General features: G+C 41.1%; 1 protein-coding gene across 1 annotated transcript in view; it reads left to right on the forward strand.

The window, feature by feature from the left end:
• LOC103177718 (glutamate receptor, ionotropic, N-methyl-D-aspartate 3A) overlaps window positions 1–13,965 on the forward strand; it is a 57,902-nt gene that overhangs the window by 34,185 nt on the left and 9,752 nt on the right. Inside the window, 2 exon segments of the mRNA XM_042345749.1 lie at window positions 8,435–8,580; window positions 10,185–10,300. Coding sequence (XP_042201683.1) covers window positions 8,435–8,580; window positions 10,185–10,300 — 262 coding nt within the window.

Genomic DNA, 13,965 nt, shown 5'->3' on the forward strand with positions numbered 1-13,965 from the left:
GCTCTCATCCAGACATTCTTTCAGGACTGGTCCTTGAGGCGAGGATAGAGGCAGTGAGATAGAGTTGGGTGTCATCCACAAACATATGGAAGTTGACCCCATGTCTGTGGATGATGTCACCAAGAGTGAGCATGTAGATATTGAAGAGGAGGTGAACAAGGACAGAGCCCTGAGGAATGCTACACGAGATGATGTGGGGGCTGGATGAGAAGCCATTTGTGGAGACAAAGTGGAGACAGTGTGAAAGATAGGATCTGAACTAGTCAAGGACAGGTCAATGAAGGTTGAGGTGAGAGAAGAGGAAGTGAAGTGAAAGAGGACAATAACATCAAAACTGCCTGAAGCCTGCATCTTCTATGTTTAAGAGGCTGGTTAACACATGGAATGGTTTGCCCAGGGGAGATAGATGGTGCAGGTAGTTTCAAGAGAGAATTGGACATATTTTCTGATTGCAAAGGGGATGGGGAAGGACGGATTGGTGCAAGTCAGGAAGGAATGGCATTTGCATATAGAGCAGTCAGACTGTTATGTTGTTTACTTGTCCTACACATTTCAATTACAACAATCTCTTCAAAGCTCAGCTAGTTTTACTCAGACAGCCAGGAAAAGAAAACCAAAAGTTCTGAATCTATTCACAGCGAGCAATCTGCCCGACAACTAAAGATAGTCAGTGGTGATCAAAAGAGACGTAAAGCTTTTGGAACCCACTGTTTGACAGGATCTCTCTCGTGGACACAAAACAAGAAATGCTGTTGGAAATTCACAGCAAGTCATTCCTGAACCCAGGTGCATGCAGGGTCCCACAGCGTCTGTTAGGAGTTGGCAAGTCTTGTCTGCCTCTGCCAGGGATATTATAGTTTGCTTTGGTCTTTTCCTGCGCTAATGAGCTGTGATTTGTGAAACCAGCCTGTTTCCATTAGCATTCAATACCTGTCAGGTTCTGGTGGTGTGTGGCCAGTTATATTAGGATAGAGGTGTGCATGTCAAGAAAAAATAAATTGGGAAGCAGTTTGAAAAAGATTACAGGGTCTCCTTCACCACAGTCCATCGTTTCAGTTCTTAGGAAGACCCAAAACTTTAACTTGCCTTTATTCTTCAGATGCTGATCAACACATTGTGGATTTCCAGTATGTTCTAGTTTTATTTTTCTTTCAATCAGGGATTACCCTTAGCTTGGAAGTCTTGATATTAAAAGATGATAAGCATTTCAATTTTCATCATCAAAGCAACTTGTTGTTTCTCCCCAAAGAGAACACATAGGGATTTTGCTTTTTTTTGTCCATGTATTGTAGTTGGTTTGCTTTTTGTTGAATACATTATATTATAACCGTACTTCATACAATCAGAATCCTTTTCATTGTTCTGCCATAGGAAATTGAAATGTTTGTAATGTGGTACAGATGGAAATAATTGTCCAGCATTTTCAAACTAAAATGGAAGCTGACGATTTTTTTCCATTTTTCCTAACATTTTTCCCTCTCAATTTTCTAACTGATGACTGCTCCTGTCAGGGTTCATGATCATGGTGTCTATTGGAGTCTATTATAATGCTGTGCGTAAGCCATGTGTAAGTGCAGGTGTTCTTAGATATGAAATGCAAAAGCAAATCCCGTTCCTTACTTGATTATATAATTATCAGCATTTGTAGGCATATTTAGACATGGTTTGCACATATATCTGTTTTTCAACGTGGGTTTCACATGACACACCAATAATGAGGAGTAAGGGAATAGAACACAGAGGGGCCTGTACAAATGAGATCATTAAGTTGAAAAGTGGCAAATATCTATTTTTGTTTACAAAGTTTAATGTTTCCAATGATATCCCTTTTGGCACATGCCTCTGTGCCAGGTCCACATCTTCCTCATGCTGGGGTGCAGTTCTACACGTGCTGGTTGCCCTCCAGTAGTTCCCTGCCCAAGCGGCCAATGTTCATCAGGGTGTGAACGTTGATCATGAATATTGATAGGCTACTCAACCATACAGGGCTGAACCTCACCTCTCTTCAGCCAAACATGTGCACTACCAGTAAATGCTGCCAAGAAGGGACTGGGACTAGGAACAGGAAACCTGTCTGACTTGAACCTCCCTAACGCAGGGTAGGCCAGGGCTGGTTTTGCCTCTCCATGCAGCACTGGTTGAGATCAGTAGATCGAATGCAAAACGTAATTCAAATCAATGAGCTTGGAGTTCATAAACTACATCTTTATGCACTGCACAATCATAATGCAGGCTTATTTTAATATACCCAAAAACTGCATTATAGCAGAGTCTGAATGTATAGAGCAACAACTTCAGGAACAGAGTTATGAAAAGAAGGATATGGGGTGGTGTTATATTAAAGGGAAGCATTTTTGTGGGAATATGTCAGATTTTTTGATCAAGAGAGATTAATCAAAAGCATCTTTTGAAAGTTTCTTTTGAATTGTCTCGTAAGAAAGATATGTTGATAGCGATCACACCCATGGTTTAATGTTTTTATAACTGTTTGGATGTGCTCTCAATAATTTGCCGGTCAACCCTGCAAATAGCACAATTGTTCATCCTTGAATGTAGCTCCTATGAATATTCAACTATGCAAATTCCACAAAATCGTACGGGTGACATTGAATCCATCCTACAGAAGTCATCTTCTTACAACCGCGGTTTTCAACAGTTGTATGTTGCAATTAAAAAACAGCAGATTTGTTGTTACTGATACTTTTCCTTCAGTTCACTCATCAATTTATAAACAAATGGTTGAAGCAATGCGGCAAGGCAACAGTGAGCTTGTTATTTTCAGGCAAAATAGAAACAAAATAGCTTGTGAATTCTATTTTGCAGTGTTGCTGAGTAAAAATAATTGGGTAACTATCTATCTATGTATTCGCTGGCCAATGAAATAACAACACCAGTGGTTTCAAGAGTCTTTATGAAAAATCTAATAGATTAGCATTAGCATGCTGGAAGGACGCATCCTATTTACCTAATTCTGGAAGAATTAGGTGCACATTGGCAAGAGCCAAGGCTTGGGGACCCCAGAGTGTGCGTTGGGGTACTGCGGGAGTCTAATCAGCTAAATCCACATAACTTGGCATCCTTGCCAAATAAAAATAATAATAATTTAGTCACTGCTGTGCGCAATAGATTGCCATATTTCGCCCATAAAATATACAGTCAATTCATTTTACAATATATTCTGTGAAGTGCTTTGAGGTATCTCGAAGACTTGATAATGCGCTGTATCAGATGCAAAAATTATTATTATTATTGATATTGCTTTTTGGCAAGCTTTCTCATTGCTTGTCCAGCTAGGACCATCCTACCCATTGGAGCTTTGGTTTGCAGGGTTAACAGGAGCTGAGTAGGATGATTCCCTGCCTCCAGTGACTGGTCTTCCCTTCCAGATACTGCCGATGAGCCAGGCTAGATGTGCTGTCATCAGCAAGGCCCTGGAATACTGCAGACGTACCTGGCTCAAGAACTGGCCAATGTGGCTGGGGTCCTCCTTTCCCTCCCTGCAGTCATTTCCCCTTTTCCATCAATTCATCTGACCACTTGGTCCTAGATCTTGCAAATGGGTTGAAGGAAATCCTTGGTATAACTGCCGATATGCAGATAAAACAGGAACATTTTGACTATATCTATACATCAAGGATGTACATGCACCAAAGTATAATTTGCAGATTGTTGTTGTTCCGACAAATCAACAGAGAGAATCACCAATATATAATCATCCTACTCAAATGTCTCTCCACAGGAAATATCATTATACACCACTTATATCTGTTTTAGATGGCAGTTTTCCCATTTGTGTGTAAGTTGGGTGTTCTTTTGTTTAATATAAAGTACTATATATATGTAACTATATCCATCCGGTTAAGGGTCTCCATCTAGTTAGAAATAGCTGGGGACACTGGGGAGCACTGCATTGCCGGGGTTGCCATCTTTCAGATGAAATGCTAATGTCTGGTCATCCTATTCTTCATGGGGACAGTAAAGATCCCATGTCACAAATCAAAAGGATGTGGCTGTTTCTTCCAGGGTCCTGGCCAGCAATCCTCCAGATAAATTGATCATTCATCTCAAGGCTGTCAATAGGACTTTGCTGCACATTAAATAGCTTCTACGTTTGGGTACAAAACATTCAATCCGCTTGACAATAATTATCATAAAGTGCTTTGAGGCTTCTGACATAAATGGCATTATAAAAATGCAAGTTTCTTTCTTGGGTAAATGCAGTTAATCAGAAAGCTTTGAAAACTGTGGGAAATTAGGTTTGAAATCATCCTGCTTGTGGTTATGTTTTACCCTCATTAGCACCTTTCAGTAATTAGGTTTTGAGAAGACAAATCTGCTTCTTTATTACTACAGCCTGCCGAGAGGCACTTTGCATTGTGAAATTAATTTCAAATATAAAACGGCATAGCCCAAGTAGAAAATCATCAATCTAATCTACAACCAAAGGGTAGAAATGATTGAAATAACATAGTCCCTATTTTGTTTCTAGGTGAAAATTATGCCTGCAGTTCAGGCGCATTTGAATCTTTGTTTTATATCTCTAATGTGCAAGGTCAAAAAGTAGTTGTCATAAATTTGCCGAAAAAAAATTCTACAACAGATCAAAATACTGTGAATACCAGAACTGTTGGAATTAATTAACCATGCCCATCACAAAAGAGCTTCAGCATTTTTTTAAGCAATCTGTTTCTTTACAGATTTGCCACAAAGGTCAAAGCATATTATATTCCGTACTTAGCGGTCAGAAATATCATATAGCTGAAAATAGGCTTTGTGTACTAGTTTGAAGAATTGCCTGGGAGAAAGCAAGCCACCTTCTGACATATTTATATTAAAGAAATAAAGAATAAAAATACTGAATAAAATATGACAGTTTGTAAAGAAATTTAATCCTCAGGCAGCTGCGCTTCCTTGGAACACAAGTCCACAATAGATTATTTTACCTTCAAATAGTTACTGAATAAAAAAATAATTAAAATATAAACTCAGAACTACTTAATGATATGCATAAATCTATTACATTGATGAGTTTCAGCCACCTGAATGTTAAACTCTTCTGAAAATGTTAACATCATTTAAAGTAATGCTTCTACAGTGACTTAAAACTGCCTGATAGTGTATAACCAGCTGAAAATCATAGGCCTGTATTAGTAATAATCATAATTCTTGCATTTGATATAGCAGCTTATCATGTCTTCGACACGTGTCAAAGTGCTCCACAAAATATACTGTAGTGAATTGACTGTATATTTCTATGGGTGAAACTCGGCAGCTAAACGCACATAGAGGTGTCCCACAAACAGTCATGGATTGAGTGACCAAATTATTCTTTTTTTACCTGGAAAAGGGATCCGCCAATCAACTAACAACCAGGTTCCTACTTACTGCTATATAAACAGAGGAGTGCGGAGTAAGGAAACTTGCCTAAGGTTTTCCCTAGCCTGGGAATCAAACACAGGTCCTCTCATTTCCAAAGATAGCGCTCTAACCAATACACTACAGGACTCCACATTGACTGCTCCCTGCATTATGGAGGGAGAAGGGGACAGGCAGCTATATACTTACATAGAGTGCAATTCACTGGCCTCCTGCCCTGCCAATCTCGTCACTACAGAGGTGACAGGGCAGCAGAAATAGTTCACTGAGGATTTGGATGGAACTAAATCAAAGGCAGGTAGAGTTAAATTGCAGCCAGCCACTTCAAAGCAAAACTGATGCAAAGAATAAAACACACACATATATGTGAACACATGCACCTCTTGGAGGCAAGTATTATAGAATTTGAGTCTGGCTGGTTGGCTTTAAGCCCGCAGCATTGGACTGCACTTTGGCGCTCAATTAACAATACTTCAGAAACATTAGGGCTCGTGTTCGAACACTGGTCCTATTTCCATAAAGATCTATGAAAAAGGTATTGCGCTTCAAGTGAGGAGGATTGTAGCAGACTGCAGGAGGACATAGACAGGCTGGTGAACAGGGCAGACACGTGGCAGATGGAATTGAAACCAGAGAATTGTGAATTGATGCATTTTGGTAGCATTAATGAGGAAAGGCAATATAAGTAAATGGTATAATCTTAAGGGTGTTGCAGGAACAGAAAGGCCTGGGGGTTCACATGAACAAATCTTTGAAGATGGCAGGATAAGTTGACAAAGCTGTTAAAAAAAATGGGATCCTTGGCTTTATAAATAGAGGCATAAAATAAAATAAATGCAAGTAAGTTATGTTGAACCTTTACAAATTGCTGGTTGAGCCTCAGCTGGAGTATTGTGTCTAATTTAGGAAGGATGTCAGGGCCTTGGAGAGGGTGTAGATAAGATTTACCAGAATGATACCAGGGATGAGGGATTTCAGTTATGTGGAGAGATAAGAGAGGCTGGGATTATACTCCTTGGAGAAAAGGTTGAGGGGAGATTTAATAGAGAGAGGTGTTCAAAATTATGAGGGGTTTTGATAGAGTAGATAGGGAGAAACTGGTTCCTCTAGTGGGTGGGTTAGAAACCAGAGGCCACGGATTTAAGATAAATGGCAGAAGAAACAGAAAGGAGATTCATAGATTCATAGAATGTTATGGCACAGAAGGAGGCCATTCGGCCCATCGAGTCTGTACCGGCTCTTTGACAGAGCAAGTCACTTTCACTCACCCCACTCACCAGCTTTCTCCCTATAACCCTGCAAACCCGTCTTCCCCAGATACCTATCCAGTTCTCTCTTAAAAGCTGTTATCGAATCGGACTTCACTACCCTTTCAGGCAGATCATTCCAAATTCAAACAACTCGCTGAGTGAAAAAATTTCTTCTAACCTCCCCTCTGCTTCTTTTGGTAGATATCTTAAGACTGTGACCACGGGTCACAGACAAACCTACAGCGGAAACAGCTTTTCCTTATCTAGCCTGTCGAAACCTTTCATGATCTTGAAGACCTCTATCAGGTCCCCGCGTAACCTTCTCTGCTCGAATAGGAAAAGTCCTAACTTCTCCAGCCTGTCCTCATAACTAAGGTTCTCCATTCCTGGTATCATTCTCGTGAATCTCCTCTGCACCCTTTCCAGTGCCTTAATGTCCTTCCTGAAGTAAGGTGCCCAGAACTGGACGCAGTACTCCAGCTGAGGCCTAACCAGTGTTTTGTATAGATTAACCATAACCTCCCTGCTCTTATACTCTATGCCCCTACTAATAAAGCTCAGTACACCAAATGCCTTTTTTACTGCCTTATCTACCTGTCCCGCTACCTTTAATGATTCGCTTACTTGAACACCCAGATCTCTTTGTGCATTCACCCCCCTTAAGATTGAGCTACCAAGTCTATATTGCTTCCTATCATTTTTCCTATCTAAGTGTATCACCTCACACTTATCCACATTGAAATTCATCTGCCACATGTCAGCCCATTCCACCATTCTGTGTATGTCTGCTTGCAGTTGGTTACAGTCCTCCTCACTATTTACTACCATACCTAACGTTGTATCATCTGCAAACTTGAAAATAGTGCTCTCTGTGCCCAAGTCCAGATCATTAATATATATTAGAAAGAGCAGTGGTCCCAATACCGATCCCTGGGGGACACCCCTGCACACCTCCTTCCATTTTGAGAAACAGCAATTAACCACCACCCTCTGCTTTCTGTCACTCAGCCAGTTCCTAATCCAAACTGCCACTGTCCCCTTAATACTGTGGGCCTCTAATTTTTTTATTAATCTCTTACGCGGTATTGTGTCAAAAGCCTTTTTGAAATCCATGTAAATAACATCCACCGCATTTCCCTCATCAACCCTCGCAGTCACCTCTTCAAAAAATTCTATTAGATTTGTTAGGCAAGATTTGCCTTTAACAAATCCATGTTGGCTGTCTCTAATTACCTCATGTTCCTCTAAGTAGAGATTTATTCTGTCCCGGATAAAAAAAAAAATTACCAAGTGAGTTGTTACGGTCTGGAATGCACTGCCTGTAAAGGCGGTATAACAACAACTTGCACTTATATAGCATCCTCCATGCAGGGTAGCGTCTCAGAGCACTTAACAGTGGCGGAGGCTGGGGGAGAGGGAGGTAGCATAACCAGTTCCGTTGGTAGATTTCAAAAGGGATTGGAAGAGGCATTTGAAAAGGAAAGAATTGCAGGGCTATGGGGTAAGAGTGAGGAGTGGGACTAGTTGGTAGCTCTTTCAAAGAGCTGGAACAAGCATGATGGGCCAAGTGGCCTTCTTCTACGCTGTAAGATTCAATCCAGCTGATTTGGGCTGGCTGGGTTTTGGACTGCTACTTGTGGTCAGCTGTTGGAATCTCCTGATAAAGAACAACTTGCAACTGGAACAATAATTCACATTTGTATTGCGCTGTTCATTATTATTCATAACTGTACCTATCTTGGGGATATTATGGTGAAATTTAAAAGGAATATACTATGCTCTTGATTTCCATCTTTATTCTTTTCAAGCTTCATCATCCATCACAAGGTTTCCGCTTTGGAACAGTGCGAGAAAGCAGTGCAGAGGATTATGTGAAGAAGAGTTTTCCAGAGATGAACGAATATATGAGAAGGTACAATGTACCAACAACCCCAGATGGGGTGGAATATTTAAAGTAAGTGGTGATTCCTGTTTGCGCATTGTCAGATCCATGTATTTCTTAATACCCAACATTGACAGCTCCTCTCAGGTTTGCTCCTTGCATGATTAGCCAGGTACCTATCCGGTTTTGTCAGATTGCAAATCTTGAAATGTGCAATGTTCAGTCCATCACGTGTGTCACATGTACAGTCAGTCCCAGTAAGTGAATGACCTCCACAAGATTATACGGTGACAATACCCTGTTGTTTTCAGTGGCAGCTCATTCCTCTTCTTGAGTTGTTTTCCCTTCCCCCCAAACTGTTGCCAATTTATATTTCATGAGAAATGGTGCCAGTTAATTGTTTGTGGCATCATTCATGGATGATGGAATAGGGCAGTGAAGTCTAAGCTGTTCTACAGTGATGTAATATCAGGTACGAACGTGGAAATTCACTGCACTATTTACAGAAGCAGTTTCGTTAAATTAGAGTTTAAAGCTGTTTTTCTACCTTATTCTTCTTCTGAAGGTAACAGGCCTGTGTCAAGTTACAGAATAATAAATAATCCTTCCACTTAGTACTGCGCCTTTTATATCAGGGAAACGTCCCAAAGTGCTTCAAAGGTTATTCCGTAAAGTGCAGATACTATGTGTTTTGTGGGCGATTACAGCAGCCAAATTAGTGCACAGCAATGTCCCACAAACAGCCATGAAGTGAATGACCAATTTTATCTTGGGGATTGTTGGCCAGGAAACTGGGAGAAACTCCCTTGTCCATATTCAGGAATCGTTTTCGCACTTCTCCCAAGTACCTATTTTAATGTGTTAAGATTAAGTACAGGGCATGTTTTTCAAACTTTTAAGGGCTTGGTTGACAAAAACCACTGAGTGACTAGCAGGCTTGAGCAGAAATCCAAATTTATGAAGCTTCAATGAAAACAAAGTATCGGCCCAATTGCCTGAAAGTTCACCCTCCGCTTTTCTGAAGCAACTAAATAGCCACTTGAGTCCGATAAATGTTAAGAAGTTCGAGAGTTGTACCTTACAGATTGTGGTGGAAAATGGCTTCACAACAGCAGAGCAAAACCTGTTCCAGTGAGGAGTCTCTGCAAGGTTTGATGGACATGGTTCAGAAAAGACGAGAGTATGTTGGTGAAGGAGGACAGCCCAGCATGCAAAGGGCATTGAACGTGGCAGTTTTACTTTTCCAAAAAGTACTGTTGGTTTAAAAAACAGAAGTGTACTTTTTTTATGGATTAAAAAAACGAATCATACAATTTTGAGAGATTGGTGAAATTTAAATACTGCGAAGGAAAGATATCTCAAATTGACATTGAGGATTCCTGCACCTATTCCACATCCTTGGATTATGCAGGGTACAGCAGTGTTACATAATAATTTGATATACTGACCTGTGTTTAGCTGTGCAAAGCATACATACATTTGGAAAATGTACAAATGCGTGCCTTATTTAGTGAACCGGGATCCTGAAAACTGCTATCTGTGTAGTAGTTCTCAAATGTTTCAACACTGTTATTAAGGATTATATCATCCTAAGGGAGCATGTGCTGTAAAGTAGTTATGAAATTGGAAAATGAAATCTGAATTTCTGATTCGAATCTTCTGACTTCTCAATCTAGGCACGATCCAGAAACACTTGATGCTTTTATAATGGACAAAGCACTGTTGGATTATGAGGTCTCGATTGATGCCGAGTGCAAGTTACTAACAGTTGGCAAGCCTTTTGCTATTGAAGGTATGCATTATTTTTTTCTGAAAGATAAAGCAAAAGTTTTTTTAAAGTGCCGCAAATTAATTATCTTCTGCCAGAAAGGCTGGAGAACCAGAATATTTTAAGAAACAATTTAATAGTGTAACATTAGGCTTGCTTTTCAAGTAACATGAGATCAAATGTTTCAACACTGTTATTAAGGATAGTCTTGGTTCCTTAAATCGGTTTATTTTATTTCTACGGATCCAACTGTTAGCAGAATATCTGCTTAACCCCAGTCACAAATACTCTTGGCTCATGTTCTTTGTGTTCTTCATATTGGTTTCATTCCCTTAGCTTTCCCGAGCATCTGCACCTGCTGACCACCCTGAGATCTGATATCATTCTTTATGCTATAACCACTTTAATTCATTTATTTGATGCATGGACGCTTCAATTCATTGATGGAATCCAATGGAATATTTTGGTTTGAAATCCCTGCAGCCTTCATCATTTTCATTCCTTTGTGTCTCCTGCCATATTCCAATCTGGAGACTGCCGGAATTGAATCTCAATAGTACAATATAGGTGATGTTACCAGCCCTGTAGATTTTGTTTTGCAAATTAGTAAATGCTACTCACTGCCAGTTATTATTCCCTTTTTTAATTTCCTCTGAGAAGTTCTTAATTTGATTGCAGAATTATACACTTAGGAATATACTAATGCAAAGCTGACTAAACAACAGTACCAATCATAATAGCATTTCAGTTTGCAATGTTTAATTCCATCATAGGTAACAATCAATAATGCCACATTTTGGAGGTTAGGTGTACACGTGTGCTTCATTAATTTTGTATAGTTCAGAAATTTAAATGCTCACGTTTTGTATCATTTCACTGGGTATAATTTGTAAATTTGTTGCGTTAAATGAACTGCTTGCTCAGCTGGATGCTGAGACATGTCAGATGATTTAGTTGTCAATTTTAAAACACAGAGACTTGCTTAAAGCTAAACCAGGTGTTCAAGTCAAAGCAGCACTAATCTTTTATGTAATTATGTATTGATAGATTTCAGAGAAAAATTGTAATGAGGTCAACACAGAGTACAAAATGAATAAAGTGAAAGTGTTAACAATATATGCATTGCAGTTTTATGTCAAAAACAAGGTAATATCAACAAATGTTAACATTGCTGTAGATTAAATTGTGTCCAGAGTTTTGAAATTACCCGATCCATTCAACAACAACAAAATTATATTTATAGAGCGCCTCTCACATCGGGAGGACGTCCCAAAGCACTGAAGAGTCAGATGTCAGGGTCCGAGCATGGGGGAGGGGTGGTGTAGGGGTGAAGGAAGGCAGAGAAGTGGGAGGCAGACCAAAGGTACGGTCAAAGGGAAGGGTTTCAGACCAGCCTTGAAGGAGGCAAGGGAGGAAGCGAGGTAAAGGGACCATGGGATGGAGTTCCAGAGTGTGGGGGCAGAGAGGCTGAAAGCCCGGCCACCGATGGTAGGGTGGGTCGGGGGGAGACATGGAGCAGGCCGGAGCCTGATGAACGGAGGGAGTGGGCAAGTTGGTAGGGAGTCAGCAGGTCAGAGAGGTAAGAGGGGGCAAGGCCATGGATGGCCTTAAAGGTGAGGACGAGGATCTTGAACTCGATCCTCTGGGGGATGGGGAGCCAGTGGAGTTGGGAGAGAGTGGGAGTGATGGGGTCACGGAGCCTGGGGCGCGAGAGTACATGAGCTGCAGAATTTTGGATGATCTGCAGCTTGTGAAGGGAAGAGTTGGGAAGGCTAATGAGGAGGGAGTTCCCATAATCGAGCCTTGAGGTGTCAAATGCGTGGGTGAGGGTTTGGGCAGCCTGAGGGATGAGGCAGTGGCAGAGTCTGGCAATTTCACGGAGGTGGTGGTAGGCAGAGCCGGTCATGGCGCGAATGTGGGGGAGAAAGGACAGTTCAGGGTCAAACAAGATACCCAGGTTGCTGACTGGCTTAGTGAGGTTGAATGTGCAGCCATGGAGGCTGATGCTGCCAGCGCCTGAGGTGTGGAGGCGCTGGTACGAGCTAATCAGGAGGGCCTCGGTCTTGCTGACGTTGAGCTGGAGAAAGTTGTCCCTCATCCAGGACTTGATGTCGGACAGGCAGTCGGTCAAGACCTCAGTAGTCCTGGAGTTCAGGGTGGAGGCAGAGAGGTAGAGTTGGGTGTCATCCGCATACATGTGGAAATTCACCCCATGTCTGCGAATGCCGTCACCAAGGGGAAGCATATAGTGGGTGAAGAGGAGGGAACCGAAGACAGAGCCCTGAGGAACACTGCACAAGACAGTTCGGGGGCTGGAGGAGAAACCGTTTGCTGCGACAAAGTGGAGGCAGTGTGAAAGGTAGGACTTGAACCAGTCAAGGACAGCACCTTGAAGGTTGAAGTGGGAGGAGAGGAGGTGGAGGAGGATTGAATAGTCCACGGTGTCAAAGGCCGCGGAGAGGTTGAGGAGCATGAGGAGGCAGAGGGAGCCCTGGTCACACATGATGAAAGTCTGACTTTATTGCATTAACTATTAAATTATGATCAGCAGCATTTCAAGAAATGTGTTTCTATTTGTTGATAGGTTATTATTAATAATAATCATTATTGTATTTGATTCACCAAACTTATCACACCAAAGACATTTCTCAAAGCGCTCTACCAGATTTAATGTAAAGTGAAGTCACTGTATTTGTAGGCAAAACGGCAGCTAATTGCACTCAACAATGTCCCACAAACAGCCATGAAGTGAATGGCCAATTTTTATCTGGAGGATTGTTGGCTCAGTCACTGATAAAAACTACCTTCTCTTTTCAAATAATGCCATGGGTTCTTTAACGTCCATATGAACAGGCAGCTTGGACCTCATCTTAACATCTGAAGCACAGAATCCCAAACAATGCAGTGTTTCCCAGTTAGAGTATCAACCCAGATTATTAGCTCAAAATCCCAACATGGGCCTTGAACCCACAACCTTCTGACTCAGAGGTGAGAGCAAGGTTGATGAATTGCAACTGAGACCAACTGAGCAAGATTGATGAATTGCAGCAACATTACAATCTGATTTGCTTGTCAGTAAGAATGGGTGAGGTCTAAGTATGTTGATGTCTTTCAAAAAAGTATTTGAAACAACTTTAGTGACACAGTGACAGTTGATGAATCCAGGTTGCTTCTCGTGCTCTCTAAATTTGATGAACAGAGCATATGCAAAAAACATTCAACTTGTGCCATTGGGACGTAACCTACTGGATGCTTGAGCTGTATACTTCTTGGCACCACTCTTTATTACATACCTTTATTTTTCTTTTCCTGTTGACTTGGTAACTGTTTTGGGCAATCGACCAATGATGTGTATAGATAGTGACATTACCTGGTAATACACTGCTATTTATCAGTCAAGACACTTGCAGTGTTTGCCTTTCTGTTGTCAATCCTTCAGGGTTGACATCATTACATGTCAGCTACCTGGAGCATACTGATTGTCGGTGTCCAGCATGACAGCCTGTACAACAAAGACAAGAAGATAAGGTTCTGAATGGAATAAAAGTCTACAGTAGATGTTGAAATGAAAGACAATACTCTCAAGTGATTTGAAGCCTGTAATTTCCACCTCTGGGTTCATATAACTCTACAGGCTAAGGTTTGTTCTCACAGTTTTACAATCTCCTCTGAGTACCTTTATCCAATTG

This window comes from Callorhinchus milii, unplaced genomic scaffold (genome assembly GCF_018977255.1).
Source record: "Callorhinchus milii isolate IMCB2004 unplaced genomic scaffold, IMCB_Cmil_1.0 Scaffold1, whole genome shotgun sequence".
NCBI lineage: Eukaryota > Metazoa > Chordata > Chondrichthyes > Chimaeriformes > Callorhinchidae > Callorhinchus > Callorhinchus milii.